Genomic DNA, 18957 nt, shown 5'->3' on the forward strand with positions numbered 1-18957 from the left:
AACCGACATAGCGCGAAAGATAGAGTAGAAACTGAGGCAATTGCGTACTCTTCCAGTTCGAATTACACGTTGCACGGAGCAGGGTGTCCAGCAGCTGCACACACCGAATTGAAGGCCGCCTCAGATAAGGTGGTGGAGTTGAAGTACAGATGAACCCATTGTACCGTGGCTATGGCATCCGCAATCGGAGGGCCTCTCGACCAATTCCTTCGCGGGGGGTGGTCAATCCTAGTCCTGACCCACAGGTAGACAGACTTACGGGTCGCCATTGCTCCAAACGTTGAGGACAAACTCGGATGGCGTCGTCGGGACATTTTTAGTGATTGATTTGGTAGACTAGATATTATTTTCCTCCTGAGCTGGTACACCTTGAGTGGGGATAGATCGAACTGACCGTTAAACCCGACCCGGCGTAAGAATAAACGGTTTTAGATGGAAGCCAGTCAATTTGGTGAGTTCCAAAAGTTCTGAATAATGAGATATAAACCATCGGAAGCTAAAGAAGGGCATCATCTTACGTGAAGTCTGCCCCCGGGATCACGACGTTCTGGAACACTATTCGGAAGTGAAACTAAATGATATAGAAGATTTTTCACCGACCAAAGCTGCGCCAGAAGTGCTTCCCGGCTGATTAGTGTAATGAACGCGTTGATAGTAATCCGTTTCAGCAGAGAGAAACTCAATGTCTTGTTCCTGAGCGTCGTTGATATAGGTGAAGAATCCTGTGTCCCAATGTCCCAATGTCCACATCACGTGTAATCGTCTTTAAGGTTCCTCAGAACTCACCGAAGACCGCTCCCGGGATGGAAGGGATTTGAGCTTGCATCCTGAAAGAGCCATATTTGATATCGGATCTCTGTCGATGGTTGTCAAAGCCTTCAGTAGACCGTCCTGATGGACTCTAGGTTTCGATTACCTTGGTAAAAATCTCAGCACATTTGACTGAACCACTGTTATCGTACTAGACCTCGTCAGCGTGCAAGCTCTACGGTCCGAGAAGCGTGCAACACTTACCGCAGAAGCCTTCAGACCCAAAGCGTCGTTGAACTCCATCACGTTGGCAGTGATGTACTTGACGTTCGCCGTTGCAGGTGATGATTGAGATAGGGTGTCAGTCGAAATAATCCAATCAGTGTTGAGCGCCGCGAGTGCCCCTCCGGCTTGGGTGAAGGTAGAGATGATAGCTTCACGCTAGCAGGAACGGTCATTAGTGTCAATGAGAGATGTGTCCAGCCATTTCAATTCGCACCCATACACTCCCACTCGAGTCCTTGTACCCACATTTACAGGTTTGAGCATGAGTGACCCCAGGTGCGAGGGCAAGAAGTAGAGTGAGGAGTGTAATGATAAGCATTGGGAGAGAAAGATCAGGCCCTTGTCTCCTTGCAGGTGATGTGGTCTTGGGTATGTTTATACCACAGATCGCGGGCCAGGAAACCATGAGGCCCGTGGTCCATATAGATCTTGTGGAAGCCGAAATCTCCTCAAGAGCACATGTAGCTGCAGATGGCGGTAGCTGAAGGTTTTGTGACAACGCAGTTTAGGGCAGAAATTTGACCCGATGAAGTGGCTGGGTCCCACGCTTCGTAACCGAACTGCGCTGTAAGTATTCATAAGTACTGTCCTCACCATAAAAATGGACGACGAGGTAGATGGCTAAATACACAACGATTGTCCTGGACTAGAAAAAAAAATTTGACGAAATAATAGTTATTTATGATAAATTAAAAAAATTGCTTATCATATCTAGATAGAGAATTTGGGTTTTGGTACTAGCATAGTATTGATTGACTAATCGTCAATGTCAAATAGTCCTTTAATATCCTGTAAAAGGCGAGAACCAGCCCATCTTTCTATACATTTTAGTCGATAGCCCTTGTCCTCAGCTAACATATCGAAGCAAGTCGGAGGTACCCAAAGGTTGCCATCTTTCTCCTGCCTGTACCTGATCACTTCCCTCACAATAACCGGCGAGCATTGACCGACGACAGCCATCAGTAATCTACTGGCACGTTCATCGTTTGCATCTCTGCCATGCAGCAAATCATGCCAGATATTGCACGCGATATGGTGGATGGCCATTAGACGGACAAAGCCTTCAAGAGAGGGGCCATATTTGACAAGGACACGAAGGTAAGCGCTGATCATCTGAGGATCCTCTTCAACAGGCCAAAGGTATTCTTTGAGATCTGCTGTTATCACTTGTTCGATCGGTGTGCGAATTGTTCGAATGACGTGACCGAAATCATTCCAGAGATGTTTTCGGTAATCGATAGGATAGTGCATCGACGTTGGCGGGAGAAGCAGTCGGGCAAAAAGGGGATGAGAAAAGGAGGTTGAGTCATACAGAGCGACAAAATCGGTGTAATATTGATAGAATGGATTTGAAGAGCCTAAAAAGCCGACGGCGACCTGTTCAAGGCTGGATTGTGAATGAAAGCTGGTAGCATATTGGGGATGCGTGTAAGTCGCTAGTAGTTCCTCCATGTATCTCGCAACCGTGCTATCACGGAAAACTTCCGGATTCGCCTTGCTTTGGTCTTGCTCGTGTTCTAGCATGAAAACCTTCATACAAGTGAAGACAGCCTCTTCGCGCGTCAGCACATCATTTGAAAGAACGTTGGCAAACCTGAGGATGACCTCTTTTCGAAGATTCGTGAGTAACAACGCCGCCTGCACAATTTCTATTTCTGAAGCATCGAACGTCGATGGGAGGATCTTAGTGGAGAACAGCGAGGAAGGACTACCAGAATGCAAGACGTGGTCTAGCGGGGAAACAGTCCAATCTCTCCTCAACGGAAGACCGGACGGTGACCATACAGTCTTTGATGAGGTTGAGATAGCAGGAAGCCTTTGCGTTGTGGCGAGAGATAATGAATACGGAGTGATACAGAGGGGGCCAATACGTCTTTCGCTACTGGGTTCAATTTCAAAACGCAAGAAAGGCCGCACAACCTCGAATCCACCCTTTTCCCAGATCGCCTGCGGTATGATTAATCCCCTTGAGCTTGTCCACTCGGATGTAATCAATGTAAGTATCTGATCAATGATACCCAGGCCGTAATCTTCGTCTCCAGGCTGCAATGTCAAAATGATGGAAAAGGCCTGTGCTAACCAAAGGTCTTCAGGAACACCAGGGAGGAAACGGGACAGGCGAAGATAGCACGAGAGTAGTGAAGTCAAGGGCCGCTTGCAGAGACGCAGAAATGCAGTCTCTCTATAATCGTAAGTCCCAGTCGGTTGATTTAAATGACTGCGCGCTACTAAGACTGCACATAACTCCGAGATCTGGGCAAAGGGAAGTTCAAAGGGAGGAGAGGTTAATGGCTCCTGCATGGACGATGGGCAACACGCGAGCCAAGCACGAATAACTGACATCAACTCGTAAGCATAATCCCCTATGCGGCCGTGGTTCAACATTGAGACCTCTACCCTGTAGCAGGATTTCATCTTTTCCACAACGGCAGAAATTCTTTCACCATCTAATCCGCCTGGTTTGAAGGTCTTCCTGAGAGCTACCATTGCAGACAGCCTCTCCTCCTCCCCGCCTTTTACGCTGTTGACCTTCGAGCCTTCAAGCCAGGCTGCTAGTGCTCTGAGAATAGCTGCTCTCGTACGCCAAAAACAGGTGGATTCAGAAATGTCGCAAGAAAGTACCACTGTTGTTTCAAGTAGATACAAGATCTCTTTCCCCCATTCCCAGCCAACTACCTGGCTCCAAAGTAGATCGTGAGTCGGATTTGTGCGATGAGGATCTGTTGCGCAGATTGTCCAGGACTCTAGCAGGCCAGCCCATGCAGAAACTAACTTCAGATGACTTATCGTCGGTAAAGGCTGAGATAGCATCGTCTCGATGTACGAGCTGACTTGAAGCCACAGCTCACGGCCGTCCGTCGCTATATGTGAATACAGCCCATATCGAGCGAGCGCAGTATAGAGGCGTAACACTCCGTTGTATACCTCAATGGTACCTGTGGCCTCCTTTGTCTCCGGTCTCGGTTTGAGGGTGGCCACTACACGGAGGTAAAGATCTGCAGACGCGCAGAGGGACTGGGCGTTTGATCGAGAAGATAGAGCTAGGGTTGTAAGAAACCTCAACGTGGAAATATCTGGTAGTGACGCATGGTCCGAAGATGTGTCATGGCCTATAGAGGTTTGGATGATAGTGCGTATCAACTTAGGGAGAGCAGTAATCTCGTCAGCAAATTTGTTCGAGTGGAAAGCCAGTTTATGAAGAATCGATGTGACGAGATGTTGTACTGGCGTCATACGGCAGTCGCCAATAGCTGTGCTGTCGGGAGGTGTCATGAAGATGTCGCAGAGTTGCGGTAGTACAACCTCGGAAGGAAGGGAGTCCATTATGTCAGAAGTTCCGAGTTCAACGCCTCCCCACTCGTAGTATTCTTCTCCGTCCATTCCATTTGGTATAGGGTCCCAGCCCACTATACATTCCCAGACTATCTCCACAGCGCGAACGCCAACAATGCCACGTTCTGATAGTGCTTCCAGGCCGGCAAACATGATACGTTTCACCAGCGGTGGCTTAGACATCTGAAGTTCTTCAACGATGGATCTAGTTTCCTCGCTCTGAGAGAGATCACCATTCGAACTCTTCCGCCACCAGTTGATAAGTCCTTTCAACACGACGAGCATGGCGGCTCTCTGAGCGGGCACTTTGGATCTACTTATCAGGAATACATCATCCAAGGTGTATCCGGCGCTTTGACCTTCTGCGTGATGATGAAGCCCTAAGTATGTTGGAAGAGATAGCACTTTTGATTGTGGAATTGGGGTACCTGTGAGGTCAAACCTTGTTTGCCTCGTCGTGCTCGCGGAAGGTGAGGTCATCCAGGCGATGTCAGGGTTATCGGCTGGCGCAGATGGGAAGTATCGTCTTCGAATATATTCTGGTGTCCCTTCGTCAGGTTCCGTTTCTGTTTTTCCTGTAGTATCGGGGAGCTGGGGGACTGGTTCCCTGGGGGTGCTTGATCCTGTGGATCCGGTTCCAAAGACATCGTTCCCAATGGGGTGGGAGCTGAATCCTGCTTTTGGTTGCTTTTTTTGGACTGTCCAGTTGTCGAAGGTTCCCAATGAAATAAGACCCGAAGCCTCATTAGAGTTTGGTGGAGGTGGCGGTGGTAAGGCCAGAAATGACTTTTTGCGTGGGGATGGTGGCGCCGATTCATAGACGTGTACGTTTTCTGGGACAAGCTCTGCAAATCGTAGTTTACGTGAGCCGCGAGTCGGACTATTAGGACGGGTGCTACTTGTAGACAAGGACGGAGGAAGAGGTGTTCCTTGGAAGGTTCTCTTAATTATCATATGAAAAGATGAGAATGGTATTTACCATTGCGAACGGGTGATGTGGGTTCAGACGCTTCAATGGGCACTAGAACCATGAATCAATTACACTGTTGAAAGTGACCGATGGATAGCCAACGAAACTTACCTGGATCTAAGGCGATTCCGGATTTCTCATTTCGCCCTCTGGCCTCTCGTGCTCTCTTCAAGATATCTCCAACACCAGCACCAAACCTCTCTAGAATTTCTCCAATCTCGCTCTGCCTCTGCTCTTCGGTCATACTTGCGACCTTTTCTTCATTCTCTCGACTCATATGAGTACGCCATCCCTCTTCAGATTGTGGAGACCTTGACATTCTCTGAGAAATCACTTGTGGAACTGGCGCATCACGACTAATCGCTTCCGTTGTTAACAGCCCTCTGTTCCTCGCAAATGCGCTCTTACCCCTGCCTTTTCCGTTAGATCGATGTTGCGCGACAGGAAAGCCAGTTTTAGAGGTGGGAGAGAAAGGTGGGGGCTGGAAGCTCGAAGATGCAGGTTGTCGCTCAAATACTGCGCCTATAAGATCCAACGAATTTGATATTTGCATTGTGGCTTAAAGTTATGCTGAGAATGAGATTGAAAAAAGCAAGCTGCTTAAGAAGACCGATGATCACGATCACTTTTCGCCCGCGCACGTGGCATTGGTTCCAAGACGACAACGTGACCTGTCGCGTTACGCACCTCGTGTTCGAATTTTGCCTCGTTGTAGGTTCAACAGAACCAGTTCCCTTTCTTCTTTACCTCCATGTCCTCTACTCCTCCACCCACCCCTCCTTCTACCAGCTCATCGCCTAAACATTCGCCTCTAGCTCCACCCTCAGACTCCGATGAGTCTGATATTGAACAGCTTTCTTTTTCGTATTCCGACGATGGGAAAGGAAACATAGTTCGTGTCGCAAGAGGATCAGGGCCAAGTCCTCCGTCAGCGGTCGAAGTAGGGGAAAAAGCAGATGGGAGGGTTAAATTCGCAGCAGGCGCAAATGATGATCAGGAGCAGTCGACAGTCGAGCTTGAAATCCGAGCCGCCATAACTTCAGTGCCTAGTCCGCCATCTGCAGGTGTAGCCAACAAAGAATATTTGAAACTTGATTTTCCGGTCCAGCCATTGAACACACAACTCTACGCTGAAACAATCACAAATACAAACTCTCCCACCGGCGGGAGGGCCTCGTTATCTCGTTCAGAAAGCGCATATTCAGTTCTGAACGGACCGCAGACAGCCACATCAGAACGAGACCGGGAAAGGGTGCCCCGATCATTCCAACGAGTGGCTTCAGGTCCTGCATTGTCGGGTCCTTCATCCAGCGCCGCTGCCCCCGTGTCAAATCTGCCAAGTCGCGTTCGGGTGGCTACAGACCAACAAAACAGAGCGCAACAAAAGAAGAACGTGGAGGAACTTCGAGCAAAGCTACTATCATCGGACTACTACGGCTCCTATTCTCACCTAGAGGAGAAAGAGAACGTCCGTGGCTCAGATGAAATCCCCAGTGTGGGAGAGTTGTATGGCTCACGACATAGTGGATCATCATTAGGTGTCTCCGCGACGAGTACAGCACCTCAGCCAGCGCGTCTTGCGCCTCCGTCAAGAGCTTATGGCTCCTACTCGCTAAGTGGCACATCGCGTCCTTTGGGCCAGGCACCTATCAGTTTGTCCCGTACAAGTGGTTCACGGCTGAAAGGAACTGGATCGAAGTACGCAACCGACCGGATTACAGAGTTTGGAGTGACACCAGAAAGTGAAGGTGAAGACGGCGCATATCGAGATAGTGGGTATGGCACAGCCAGTCGCCCAACCAGCTATCATGAAACGAGGGGTGATACAGACCTTGGTGCGTCACCTTCCAGCATGAATTGGCTGTTTATTGACGAAGGTATCAGACGATTTTGATCCTCCTCAGTCCACATTATTGTCATCAGCACGTCCCATACAGGGCACTGGTAGTCTCAACGTTGTATCTTTGAATAATTCCAGCATAAATCGTCCTCGGCGGTCGGCTAGTTTGAGTGAATCGCGTATGTTATAGTCTAGTGACTTTTTCGCCTCTAATAATGTTTACAGGTAATCAAGAGGATCAACTTCAAGCACCTCAACGGCAGTCCCACGCTGGACGACCAGGAACAAGCCTTGGACTTCGTCGTGAAGCGCCCGTCATACCAGCCAGGCAGTCTCTCGAAGAACCAGAGTCCGATAATGCTGGTGAGTTCCGTCACGGCAATTGTTCTATGTCTCTAACAGGTCGTGTTCAGCCCATGAGTACCAACCCCAGTCACGTCATTCACCCTCGCCGACACATCCAGCACCCGCACGAGTCGCACCAGCGCGCCCTTTATATGCTCATAAACGACGTGATTCAGACACCCTCCGAAGCGTGCCACATCCCCACGCCCAATTGACTGCGGTGCCCTCGAACGTTTCTCCAACAACCGCTGACGGTGCAGTGCCGCCTCATTTATCACCATCAGCCAGAGGGGTGCGCACATCTACCTCTGGCGTGAATGGCCTTTCGGCCAAACACCGTCGCAGTCCTACTGCGCCTGAACCACCCACAGGCAGTGGATCGTTGAAAGCGGGCGCGCCGACCAGTAACCCAGGCAAGACTTGGGCGGGAGGTGGAGATAGGAATAGTGGAGATCATGAGCAACCACAACCGGAAAGAGAGATCAAGAAGGAAAGGGAACGGGCCCCGCGGCAGACGCGGCAACAGCAACAACCAGCATATCCATCCCCCCAATCAGGTGTATCTGCCCAGCAGATAGCCTCTAAACCATCATCTACGGTCGTTTCACAGATAAACGGCTCTCAGCCACAACAGCAACAGAGAGGGCACCACATAGCAGTAAGTTCTATCGCTACGCGTCGTCTTGTCACTAATTGACTTCTACAGGTGAATAAGAAGATTTATGCTCGACTTGACATGGTAGGCAAAGGAGGATCTTCACGTGTGTATCGGGTGATGGACGGAGACAGCAACATTTTCGCCATTAAGCGTGTTTCGCTGGAAAACAGTGATGCTGAAACCTTGCAAGGGTACATGAATGAAATTGCGTTGCTCAACCGTTTGGCAGGGAATACGAAGATCATTCGCCTAGTTGACAGCGAAGTAAAACTTGGCACCGGGAACACTAAAGGACATCTGTTCTTAGTGATGGAGTGTGGAGAAATCGATTTGGCCAGGCTTCTCCAGGAAAGGGTGTCGCAACCACTCAATCTATTATGGGTCGGCTATTATTGGCAACAGGTAAACAAAATACTCGACGCCAATTTCCTTTCTGAACCCTCTCTAAGATGCTAGAAGCTGTACAAGTCATTCATGATGAGAAGATCGTCCATTCCGATCTTAAGCCTGCCAACTTTGTGGTGGTCAAGGGAAATCTCAAACTGATTGATTTTGGAATTGCCAACGCAATTGCGAATGATACGACGAATATACACAGGGAACATCAGGTCAGTTTTCTTTTTTGCCTCTCCTTCTGAAACACTCAATCGTCGTGATATTGACAGATTGGAACCGTTAACTATATGTCCCCCGAGGCAATAGAATTTCCCGATGGAAATGTCCGGCTCAAAGTCGGACGTTCAAGTGATGTTTGGTCCCTGGGGTGTATCCTATACCAAATGGTGTACGGCTTACCCCCCTTCAATCATTTGACTGTGTATCAAAAGATGAGGGCTATTCCTGATCCAGCACACATCGTTCAGTATCCGGAATACACGGTGCCTATCCAGCCCGTACCTAAAGACGCTTCGCCTTCCACCAAACCGCAAAAACTTTTTCATTTGAAGCAGAAAGTTAGGCGGGACGTCATCGCGGATATTCAGAGTTGCCTATGTCGTAATGCAAAGGAGAGAAAGACGATCCCAGAACTCCTGAAGCAGGAATGGTTGTCTATGGAAGAGAAGGTTACCCCGCCACCACGTGAGTTAAGCTCGATATGTGAAAGATGTTTTTTTACTGACGAACGTTTAAATGGATCATGTAGCGACCAAATGGGATTTATTGAAAGAAGGAGAAACGATTATCGACTCACATTATATGAAGCAACTTCTGGCCTATGGCATCAAGTTAGGTGAAACAGGGAGGGTCTCCGATGATCCTGCACATCTCGAGATGGAAGCAGCGGTGCGTATTTTTGTCTTCCAGACACTCAGTTGTTTATTTTTCCGCTCGTTTATATCCAGCGTCTTGTGAGCGAGCTCAAGTCTATTTGTAAAGGGACAACATGAGCTATCTTCCTTTTCCTTACTCTGTCTCCTGTGTGCGAGGCCGATTTAATATTTATCTATCCTCTATTCCAACAATCTTTCTCGCTCTCTCCCCCAAAGCACGTTTGCATTGATCTTCCACAAGCCGATTTCTTCTCCCACGCCGATTCTGTTCTGGTCAAGAAGCGAAAAGGTGCTGTATTATTATGTAGGTTTCTATGTATTTTACGCTCGCTCCCATTCCCGGACTACCGCACAGCACCCCGCTCTAAAACTTTTCTATCTTTCGCTCTCTTCGCATATCACCTTGCTATTTGCTATCGTCATGTTATCGCAAGTTTGGACACGTTCAAAAGCTTTCTATTCAACCATCCTCTCGTATGTCTTAAGAGTCCTCGGTGCAACAATATTCTACTTATCGGAGGCCCCTCACAATCTAGTCGTTCATGATGACTGCCGTCAAATTGGTACAGATAGTTTACAAGAGGGTATGTGAAACCCGATTAGATATTATTACATGTATGGGGTGTCATGCATCATGGGTCAAAGGGGGCGATAGCAAGAAACTCCCAAGAACTACCAACTGTTATTTGAGTACAGAGGGGGTGCTATCTATTAATAAGTCGTTTTGATGTCTGGAATGCTATACGTTGGGCGTTATTCTGATGCGCTGGCGGGAGTATCAGGTTTACAAACTAGTCGAGTAACCCCAAAAACCACTTCTGGAAGTTCTGCATCCTCTGAGCGATCGGTACAAGAGATATCCTCACGATAGCGGATGTTGCGGGGAGAAGGCATCTGAACAAGGACGGCAACTTGGAATTGTATGGGAACGGAGGGGGTGTATATTGTAGTTGTTGGCCCTTTTTCAGGTTCTGGTGGAGCACAAGAAATAGGAACTGATGCTGCCGCAAGCTGGGATGATTCCAGATCCTCCTGAGGTGCCTGTGGTGATGGCGCGGCCGGTAAACGGAAAATTCGGTTTCTGCCCATGCTCAAAGCGTTCACGAAGCGTTCTGTTATACTAGGACCACGACGCTGGGCACGATTGTCGATGTGACTGACTTTTCTGCGTCGCTTGGGTTTTACTGGGAGGACAGAGACGGGCTGTCATATCGGTTGGTAATTAGCGGACAGAGAAGAATTGAAGAGGAAAGGCATCTACCATCATGTCTTCCCATGTATCGCCTGTTGGATCCAGCCATACGTCGTAAAACTTTGGCCGTGTACGGAAACGTTTTCGACGAGAGCCTTGCTCTCTGGGTGTGAGAATGACACCTGATGCAAGAGCTTCCTGAAGATTGCGCTGGTATCGTCGACGAAGAATATACGAGCGAAATATTATTGTGCTCGAGATCAGTAGTAACACAAATAAGGTCGCCACGAATGTGAACCTGTTGAAGATGGTCAGACTCAGAGAGGATGCTGGACGACGAGGGAAAAGTACTGACAGGTAGAGATTGCTCGAGTTGCTGTGACTGGTTGGCTGTGTCGGCGACGACGTTGCATCCGTGGTCGCAGTCCCCAACGTCGACGAAGAGTTGTTCATCGCTAACCACGGTGTCAGGGCCAAGCCTTGATGCACCGCAAGTAGAGAAATGATTAGCACAGGACGAAGCAAAGATATGGGAATTTAGTGGGACCCCCGGACACCGCTACTGTTATGCCTGGAAAAGTTTATAAGTATAAACGTTTCCCCATCATTTACATTTTTCACTTCATTCCTTCCCCCATCATGGCTGGCACTCCTTTCCCTCTCCCAGCGTCGCTCGATTTGCCTCCTCATCTCAGCGCTCATAAATATTTCTTCGTTTGCACTTTGACAGTCGCCGCTTGGGATACACTCGTTCTCTCTCCCAGGACATGGAGGCTCATGAAGACTAAAGATTGGCCCCTTCTCAAGATTCTCTTCCATTTCTTGCGCCTATTCATGCCAATCGAGTTCACGATTGTTGGTGTGTAAACAGCCTCTAATCTACATCTCAGCACTGAATGCCCGATATAGCCGTTGCGTTCTTTGATGCAAAGTGGTCTCTAGCCGTATGTTGCCATGTCATAGTTTTCATGCATCAGTCCTTCTGAGAACAATTCTGCAGAGTTGTCAAAAGTTCTTCTTGTTCGAGCCCATCTGTACTGCTATCCTTCTCGCTGCCGCCTCAGGTACGTAGATGTTATCGTTGGTTTCATGTTTATGCTGAAGAACATATTTACCAGCCGTTCATGTCATTCGTATTCATGCCATCTACGAGCAAAGCCGTCAAGTTCTGTTCGGAATGGGAGGGCTGTTTGCTGTTCAAGTGTTCGTCACTGCAGTCTGCTGTGGTTTCTACCGATGTGAGCACTTTCGACCTGATAATGGATTATCACATTGAACCAATACACATTAGCTGTACCTTTGGAAGAAGGACAAGGTTGCATTGCTGGACCAAAGGAAGCTTGGGTGGGCATTTACTGGGTTCTTCCTACCGCCCTATACACTGCCTCTGTAAGTCCAAACTTCCTATCTGTATATGTTCGTTTTGACTGACAGGACTTCATAGATGATCCTCGCGCTCGCCCGCTCTGTCCGATCCTTGAAATTGAAGCAGCTGTCCCCGTGGCGACTGATGCTACGAGATGGCTTGAATTTGTATGGTGTATGTGAAAAGTACCCCCAAACCATTACGCTTGTCTAACAGCCTTCAGGCCATTTGGATTGTCAACATGATTAACGTGATATTCTGGTTCGTTATCAAGCCAACCGGGATCTCCGACCCTGTGAGGACGATTGTCACCAGGTTCGTCCGCCTCATTCAGAGCATTTCACTTGTTCACACGTGCCAACAGCATGGCCGCTGTACTGACGACTTCGATGACCCTCCGAATCATCCTCTCTGTCCGTGGTCCTCTTGCCAAAGGCGGTTCGTTTGCGCTCAGCGGCACCACCGCCAACACTGCCAGCTCGCGCGCCACTCACGTCATCTCCGCGCGCACCCCAACGAACATCTCCTCTCGAGCCGGCCACACGTACACTCTGGACGAAATGCGAACGAAGCCTGAGGCCGAGTGGACGGATAATGATACTGAAGGCAAGAACACTGGTTTGAATATGGACAACCCATCCCACACCACCTCAAAGAATGATCCAGGCGTCAAAATTACGATTGATAGACAGGTTGGGTACGATCAATACTCTCATGCAAAGTGAACGACGGAGTAGCGGGTAGATGAGCGTTCCCGTGATGTGACAGATCATGGGAGTGAGTTCTGACGCTTTCCGTTCCACCAGTGCCATCTATCATATCATTCCAGCTCATATCTCTCCTCGTTTCATCGTTCTTGATTGATCTTCTCGTTATCTTTTTTTAGTGTATTCTTGCTTTACTTGGATCGTCTGCTGCACCATGACCGTCCACTTGTTTTACACTGTTCGCATCTATAGCTATCTATACTTTGCTTAACAACTGCTTATATTCTGTGTACTTATTTATGTGGTTGTTATGGGGAGTTGATGTACTGAATATACGCTGGAACTAACCACAACCTAGAGGGATTTATGTATGGCGTGTCGGTGTCCTTGTCCGTATATCATGGGTTGTGGGCTACACTGTTCTTCGGAGGTGTTGGTCCCTGAATTTGGACTGCAATGACCGCGATTGATGTTCCGTGTTCTGTTCTGTTCGATGAATACAGGACTGCCAGGGGGCCCGACCTGATCGACACAAGGATAAAGTCCGAAACGACTGATGTAGAATGATGTCGAGATGTTCAACATCGGGAGGTGTGACTCGATTTATTTCCGCCAAATGTGCGACCTGTGATATGTATACATAGCAGTACAAGCAAATTTATTGCACAAACGAAGCCAACATGTGAAGGTTGGATATATAAATAGATGAGGGGGGAAGACTTTCGAACGGACTGATGTTTCTATGTAAGTAAATAGAATAGCATATGCATTGTCCAACATAGATATGAGTGGAGAGATGAGGGTTCGCAGGTTGATAGGCGAATGCAAAGACGTGACGAAAAAAGCGACAAAAGCGACTGAAGAATGGAGTGGGGGTAACAAATTGAATTACTGAGTATGAACGCACTCTTGAAACTTTTGACAAGACAGTTAGCTGAAATGGAGCTTCTTGTCTGCCGCCCCATCAGCAGGAGATATCACGGCAACAACCACGGTTATATCTAAACGTCCGTTAGTTCTTTGCATTTTCATTCAAAAACCGAGGCACGAACCATCTCCCTTTCCACCACTAAACGACCTCCCTGCCTCTCTTGCTCTCCGCGCAAAGGGTATCTCTTCACGGTCGATCTCTCCTTCTACAGGCGTCGAGGTTCCAGATGCCGAAGTAGAGCCGGTACCTTTCGACTTGGCTCTTTTCCGCGCTGATACTTTCTTGCCCCTCGAACACAAAGCCTCGGAGAGCATTCCAGCCAGTGTACGCCTCCATAAAAGTCCATCCTCTGAACGAAACTCTGAACCAGATGTGTCGTTTGGCGTAGACAATAACCAACCACCCTTCCTAAACCTCTTCACTTCATCCATAACCTCCTCATCCCAAAGATTATCGCTCAAACCATCAGAGGCAAGAATTAAAATATCGTCTGCCTGAACTGGGAGAGTAAAAGTACGTGCGGAAGTGGCCGTAGAGGATGGAGTGATCGGAGATAATGGGCCTAGTTGGACCGGTGTATTGAACTGGGATGAAATACAAAAGTCGTAAATATATATAGAAGACCGCATTGATGAATCATTTACTCACATTCCACCACATTTCTTCCGACCTCCATACCACTTCATCTCCTCTTACGAGCATACCCATACAGTCTCCAACGTGTGCAAGTTTCAAAACTGCTTGCAGCTCATCCGATCCTCTGGCCTGCAGACCATCTGTTCGTTCTATTTTTGGCTGCATTTCCACTTTGACCTCCAATTGTCCTTTGGGAACGTGGTCGAGGACGGCAAGGAGCACGGTCGACGAACCGGCCATCAGAGGAACATTTTGTTTCTGAGGATCTTTTTTGGGTAAAACCGATGTTCTGAGGGACGGAAACCATGGCTGTGAGGGGGGATACGAGTTTGGTAGGGATTCGGGACGGTGGCGGGGCGGTAGCGGAGTACTGGAGGATTCGGCCGTTGTCGGAGGGTCCGTAACATGAGCATCCAGTGTCTTTTGGTAAGCTCTCTCTAGTATCACCAGTACGTCGATGCCCTCCTCTAGCTCCTCCAATTCTTCAGAGAGTTGATGTTCCATATCCTGGAACTCGTCAAAAGGCTGGGGTGGCGGTGGTGGAGAGAATGGGGACCATTGTGACGAAGACGGAGAGTAAAATGGCGACGAAAACGGAGAATAGAACGGGGAAGATGATAGCAGATTATTGAGAGCAGGGTTAAATGATGAAGGTGGTGGGTTTGATGAGGATCTAGCTTCATGGAAGTCGTGTATTTCTGCGGAACAGTAATGCATGAGGCGTTTAGCAAACGCTGCAGAAGGGGTGGAGGTTGAGGTACAAGGTGGACACAATTTCGACCAGCCTCCGACACCGTCAGCTACGCCGATAGCATCTCCTCGGATGAAGTAAGCGTCTTCTCCGACGCTGACTGACAGTGGTGAGTCGGTATACACGTGCCGCAGCGGTGGTGTCGAGGATTTCTTTGGTATACCATAAGCACCAACGTCGAGCTGATATCTGGGGCCTCTTTTAGTGCGACGCTTGACGCTTGACTGTTTCGATTGAGTCGATGGATGAGCTGAACTCGAACTGTTGAAGTGATGCGGGTTTGGGTGAGACGAAGGGGGCGGATTCGTTTGCGTATGCGACGAAGAACTGGAGTAGGGATATGGCAAAGCTAAGATGGCATTATTGGTGCCATGATGGGCTGCATTAGAAGAGTGCTGCTCGCTGCCTTTGCCTGCGTCGGCTAGTATTCTTGGAGCTTGTGACTGGATCGTTGGAGCATTACGAGGATTACCAGTGACGACGGGTGCAGTGTAAAGAGAGCGTTGTTGACGAGAGTATACAGCGACGGGCAGACGTGTTTGAGGAAAGCGCTTTGCGCTCATCGTCGTTGAAGGAAGGGTTGAACGGATGTGGTTGACTTGATTTTGATTTTTTCGAGTTACTCCGGTTACTCCCGTTTACTCCGGATTACGTCAGTTGTGCCTGCCTTTTGCGGCAATAGGGCGGTCATCTTTCGTCTACAACGTAGTACTCGAGTCCCGCTATGGACTGCTCTGGTTCGTATATAAACTCCATACGACCTGCTGACTGCTGGGCCAGGTCTAGACCCGAGTCCTTTGAAGATCCTGGCGGGACGCTGATGATATGTACAGTGTCAGGAATAATTTGGCTCTGAGTATGTCGGTCCATGCGTGCGGCACTCGTCACCTGGGCTATCTCTATTCGCTCACCAACACTTCTCAATCGAAGACGGGTATTATCGTATTCGAAATGAACACTAGGTAGACAAACAGAACAAACAAGAGAGAGAAAAATGGCCGAGACAAAAGCAATCCAGCCGGCTAAAACCAAGTGTTAATGAACGGTAACGCGAGGATCCTTGCGGAAACAAAATGAGGGGATGGGTACGTGAAAAAGGACACTCGGTAAGGAATCGAAAGAGGTAAAGAGTCTTTAGGGTATACAAGCAGAAGGAAAATGACCTAAATTCATCGCCTTGCCGATCCTCGTCCGTATCCGACCTGTAGGTTATCCAGTTCAGCCTCGAGCTGTTTGATTGCGCTGTGGGCCATTTCCAAGTCTTTGTTGAGGCGGTCACGTTCTGCGATGAGCTGTATAGAAGTAGCTTAGTCATTAATGGCCATAAATGTCGGTACCACTGCACTCACATGCTGCTCCCATTGTCTAAAGCGAGCTTCCTCAGCCTTGACCTGCTCAGTGAACCTCTTCCTCAATTGTTCTTCCTCCTCCTTAAACTTGGGGTTATCCAGTTTCTTCACCTACAATGTGTCTAATGTTTGCAAATGAAAGTCGAAGACAAACAAAAAACAAACGTGCCTTTGGCTCGTTGAACTTCCTGGTCTCCATCTGTTGTTGTCTATAGCTCTCGTAGTGATTGTCTTCAGTAGTCGAGATCAGGTCCAACATGTGTGTACGAATGAGTAATGAGCGGAGCTTCTTGAAGTCACAGTGCTGTTCATTTTCGACCTCGGCAACACCCCACAAGTACTCCCGTCCTTTGACAACCCTTCCATCAGCCGTCTTCACGTCTTCTGTAGAGCCTATGATGCTGTAAGGAATGGCTTCCTTAAGGGTCGTAGCATGTTCTGCTCCTTCAGGGTTATCGAGTTCAATAGGGGGGCTGTAAATACGAATATTTTGCGCATTAATGACTTCACGGATCTGTACAAGGTTAAAATGAATAAGGACATCGAAAGGAAGGTAGATCGAGAGATCGAGAACATACGCGCTGCTTGAACGTATAGAGATCATTCTGGGTCAAAGTGTCGGCCTTCGCAACGACAGGGATAAGGTTGACTCGAGTGCCCAAACGCTTCATGATCTCAATGTCGAGCGGCTTCAACCTATAAATCGTATGAATTAGATGAACAGAAAATGGCATTGGGAGACATGGACTCACGTGTGTCCAGTTGGACGAATGAAATAAAGGCAGGCATGAACTCTCATGTCGGACTTCTCCTCTCTCTGAGGTTGTTGCTCCATGCGCATGTACGCTTCATGTTGGTCGTCAATGAACTCGACAATCGGGGTCCAGGATTCCCTGCACAGGGTCATTGGTGTGAATTCTAAAGGCTCAATACAAAGAACACTTCACCTGTTATTAACGTAGTCTCCGAAGCCAGGCGTGTCAATGACAGTCAACTTGACCTTGAAGGCTTTTTCCTCGAGTTCGGCCTATAACACGAATGTCAACATCCGCTGGCAAAATTTAAGCTCAAGGGGGAAAAACGTGGCGCTAACCTTGATGATGTCCACCTCCGTCAATTTGTCCAACTGTTTCGCATGTCTCTTCGAGTAGTTTTTGGGCGGGGAGAGCTCGGTGGAGAAGAGGGTGTTGATCAGGGTCGTTTTCCCAAGACCTGACTCGCCTGGAAAGTCGTTTCAGTTAAGTGTTTGCGGAAGAGAGGGGTCGGAGTCGGTCCAAGTCGAGTGTAGTGGATGGACAACTCGCGTCAAATGGTCGTAGGAGGTGAGGAAGGGGAGAGTCCGAAAAAATTTACTCACCAACAACCATGAGCGTAAAATGAGCACCACGTTTTGCAACGATTTTATGCCTCTAAAAATTCAGAAGTCCATTTAAGTCAGTATCATCTCCAATCGTGACTTTGAAACCAGAGAAAGCAGGCGTCCTCTCCGGGGCCTTTAGGGTCTTAAAAAGAAGCGAAATGACAGGAATAAGAGGCGCGCAGTTTGAGACCCACCTGGTTGGGCAAATTAGCTATACCAATCGTGTCAGACATTTCTCCCAGATGAGACAGAAACAAGGTCAGATAGAGAGAAGGAAGGAAGGAACGGAAGGAAAACGAGTTGAAAAGCTGGAAGCGAATTGACAAGCTCAGAAGATTCGTCCAGTTTGCATTTGTTGACACCAGAGGTAGTTCACCACGTGATCTATTAGGCCAGCTGTCGCCCCCTAATTTTTGAACTCCTCGATGCTTGACCACCGTGATACGTACAGTGAGTACAGTGAGCCTCACCTACTTGATTCCAGGAGTAAATTGGATCTAGAAGGATGTTCCGCCGTTGCATAGTACTTTTCTCATAAAACTTAATGACAAGCACATCGACTCTTGCTTTGGAAAGTTTCTCAATCACGTACACAGGCTCGGTTCCTTTCTCCTTTCTTTCATTCTTCAATCAAAGTAACGCCCGTTGCGATTGCGAGTGATATCCGAGGCGAATGAGTAGATCATTACGGTCTTGCCAACGATTTCCTGAACTCGGAAGGTTCGACATTTAAGCACGACGCCTGTAAGCACCTCCTTCGGCACTGCAACCCATTATACCAAAGTCTGTGGTAAGCTGATAAAGCAGAATATTGAATAACTAGCGATAATCACCAGCCATAATTAAATCTTAAACGTGTCGACGAGCATGCGTAGTTGCATGTCTCCCATGAGGGCATCAAATCAATATACCTGTCTCGAATGCCTTCAGCTATTCGAGTTGCAACGTCAGCGTCGGTGTCCTCAGCCAACTGTGCGCTTACATGCAACATCATGGGTGGCCACTTCCGGGAAGCAGTGGGAGCAAGAATGTAGGAAGCCTGCCTTGATACTATGACTCCCTAGTCTCCCCTAGGCTGACTCCAACGCGCGCTGATAGCTTGCTTAGATATGACCTGGTGATACTCAGAAGACTCGTTCTACGGAACTTCACGAAAGAAATTGAAAAGCTTTACTCGGTATCACCCAAAATGCCATACAAGATCTTCCCATTA

The 18957-nt window shown here is 48.3% G+C and overlaps 7 protein-coding genes across 8 annotated transcripts; 2 read left to right on the top strand and 5 right to left on the bottom strand.

Moving 5' to 3' along the window:
• Positions 1 to 62: 62 nt before the first annotated feature.
• Positions 63 to 1441, bottom strand: E1B28_012466 (uncharacterized protein; the record flags this gene model as incomplete). Its single annotated transcript, XM_043157581.1, has 9 exons — positions 63 to 207; positions 260 to 336; positions 395 to 467; positions 519 to 547; positions 601 to 722; positions 787 to 856; positions 917 to 961; positions 1015 to 1191; positions 1250 to 1441. 9 exons carry the CDS (start codon positions 1439 to 1441, stop codon positions 63 to 65), a joined length of 930 nt encoding a protein of 309 aa, XP_043004948.1.
• Positions 1442 to 1791: 350 nt separating this feature from the next.
• Positions 1792 to 5891, bottom strand: E1B28_012467 (uncharacterized protein; the record flags this gene model as incomplete). Its single annotated transcript, XM_043157582.1, has 3 exons — positions 1792 to 5297; positions 5348 to 5389; positions 5450 to 5891. The coding sequence occupies 3 exons, from the start codon at positions 5889 to 5891 to the stop codon at positions 1792 to 1794; spliced, it is 3990 nt and encodes a 1329-aa protein (XP_043004949.1).
• A 142-nt stretch (positions 5892 to 6033) lies between these two features.
• E1B28_012468 (uncharacterized protein) lies at positions 6034 to 10026 on the top strand. The gene is made up of 10 exons (XM_043157583.1): positions 6034 to 7173; positions 7223 to 7357; positions 7404 to 7541; positions 7592 to 8181; positions 8230 to 8583; positions 8631 to 8789; positions 8847 to 9261; positions 9326 to 9465; positions 9525 to 9926; positions 9989 to 10026. Exons 1-9 carry the CDS (start codon positions 6090 to 6092, stop codon positions 9567 to 9569), a joined length of 3060 nt encoding a protein of 1019 aa, XP_043004950.1. The 5' UTR covers positions 6034 to 6089; the 3' UTR covers positions 9570 to 9926; positions 9989 to 10026.
• On the bottom strand, positions 10005 to 11218 carry E1B28_012469 (uncharacterized protein). Of its 2 annotated transcripts, XM_043157585.1 has the most exons (4): positions 11000 to 11218; positions 10714 to 10942; positions 10245 to 10655; positions 10005 to 10191 (listed from the first exon to the last, which is right to left on the bottom strand). In XM_043157585.1, the coding sequence occupies exons 1-4, from the start codon at positions 11095 to 11097 to the stop codon at positions 10135 to 10137; spliced, it is 795 nt and encodes a 264-aa protein (XP_043004952.1). In that variant the 5' UTR covers positions 11098 to 11218; the 3' UTR covers positions 10005 to 10134. The 2 variants fall into 2 exon arrangements, with proteins under 2 accessions (XP_043004952.1, XP_043004951.1); XM_043157584.1 differs by having other exon boundaries at positions 10005 to 10655.
• Positions 11219 to 11252: 34 nt separating this feature from the next.
• On the top strand, positions 11253 to 13172 carry E1B28_012470 (uncharacterized protein). The gene is made up of 8 exons (XM_043157586.1): positions 11253 to 11503; positions 11554 to 11588; positions 11645 to 11708; positions 11763 to 11882; positions 11936 to 12033; positions 12089 to 12184; positions 12234 to 12325; positions 12375 to 13172. The coding sequence occupies exons 1-8, from the start codon at positions 11284 to 11286 to the stop codon at positions 12733 to 12735; spliced, it is 1086 nt and encodes a 361-aa protein (XP_043004953.1). The 5' UTR covers positions 11253 to 11283; the 3' UTR covers positions 12736 to 13172.
• A 132-nt stretch (positions 13173 to 13304) lies between these two features.
• Positions 13305 to 15659, bottom strand: E1B28_012471 (uncharacterized protein). The gene is made up of 3 exons (XM_043157587.1): positions 14297 to 15659; positions 13770 to 14232; positions 13305 to 13718 (listed from the first exon to the last, which is right to left on the bottom strand). Exons 1-3 carry the CDS (start codon positions 15596 to 15598, stop codon positions 13648 to 13650), a joined length of 1836 nt encoding a protein of 611 aa, XP_043004954.1. The 5' UTR covers positions 15599 to 15659; the 3' UTR covers positions 13305 to 13647.
• Positions 15660 to 15964: 305 nt separating this feature from the next.
• E1B28_012472 (uncharacterized protein) lies at positions 15965 to 18087 on the bottom strand. Its single transcript, XM_043157588.1, has 9 exons — positions 17939 to 18087; positions 17742 to 17793; positions 17478 to 17605; positions 17332 to 17411; positions 17137 to 17277; positions 16963 to 17080; positions 16554 to 16898; positions 16385 to 16495; positions 15965 to 16327 (listed from the first exon to the last, which is right to left on the bottom strand). The coding sequence occupies exons 1-9, from the start codon at positions 17975 to 17977 to the stop codon at positions 16205 to 16207; spliced, it is 1137 nt and encodes a 378-aa protein (XP_043004955.1). The 5' UTR covers positions 17978 to 18087; the 3' UTR covers positions 15965 to 16204.
• Between the last annotated feature and the right edge of the window lie 870 nt (positions 18088 to 18957).

Source organism: Marasmius oreades, chromosome 8 (genome assembly GCF_018924745.1).
Source record: "Marasmius oreades isolate 03SP1 chromosome 8, whole genome shotgun sequence".
Taxonomy (NCBI): Eukaryota; Fungi; Basidiomycota; class Agaricomycetes; order Agaricales; family Marasmiaceae; genus Marasmius; species Marasmius oreades.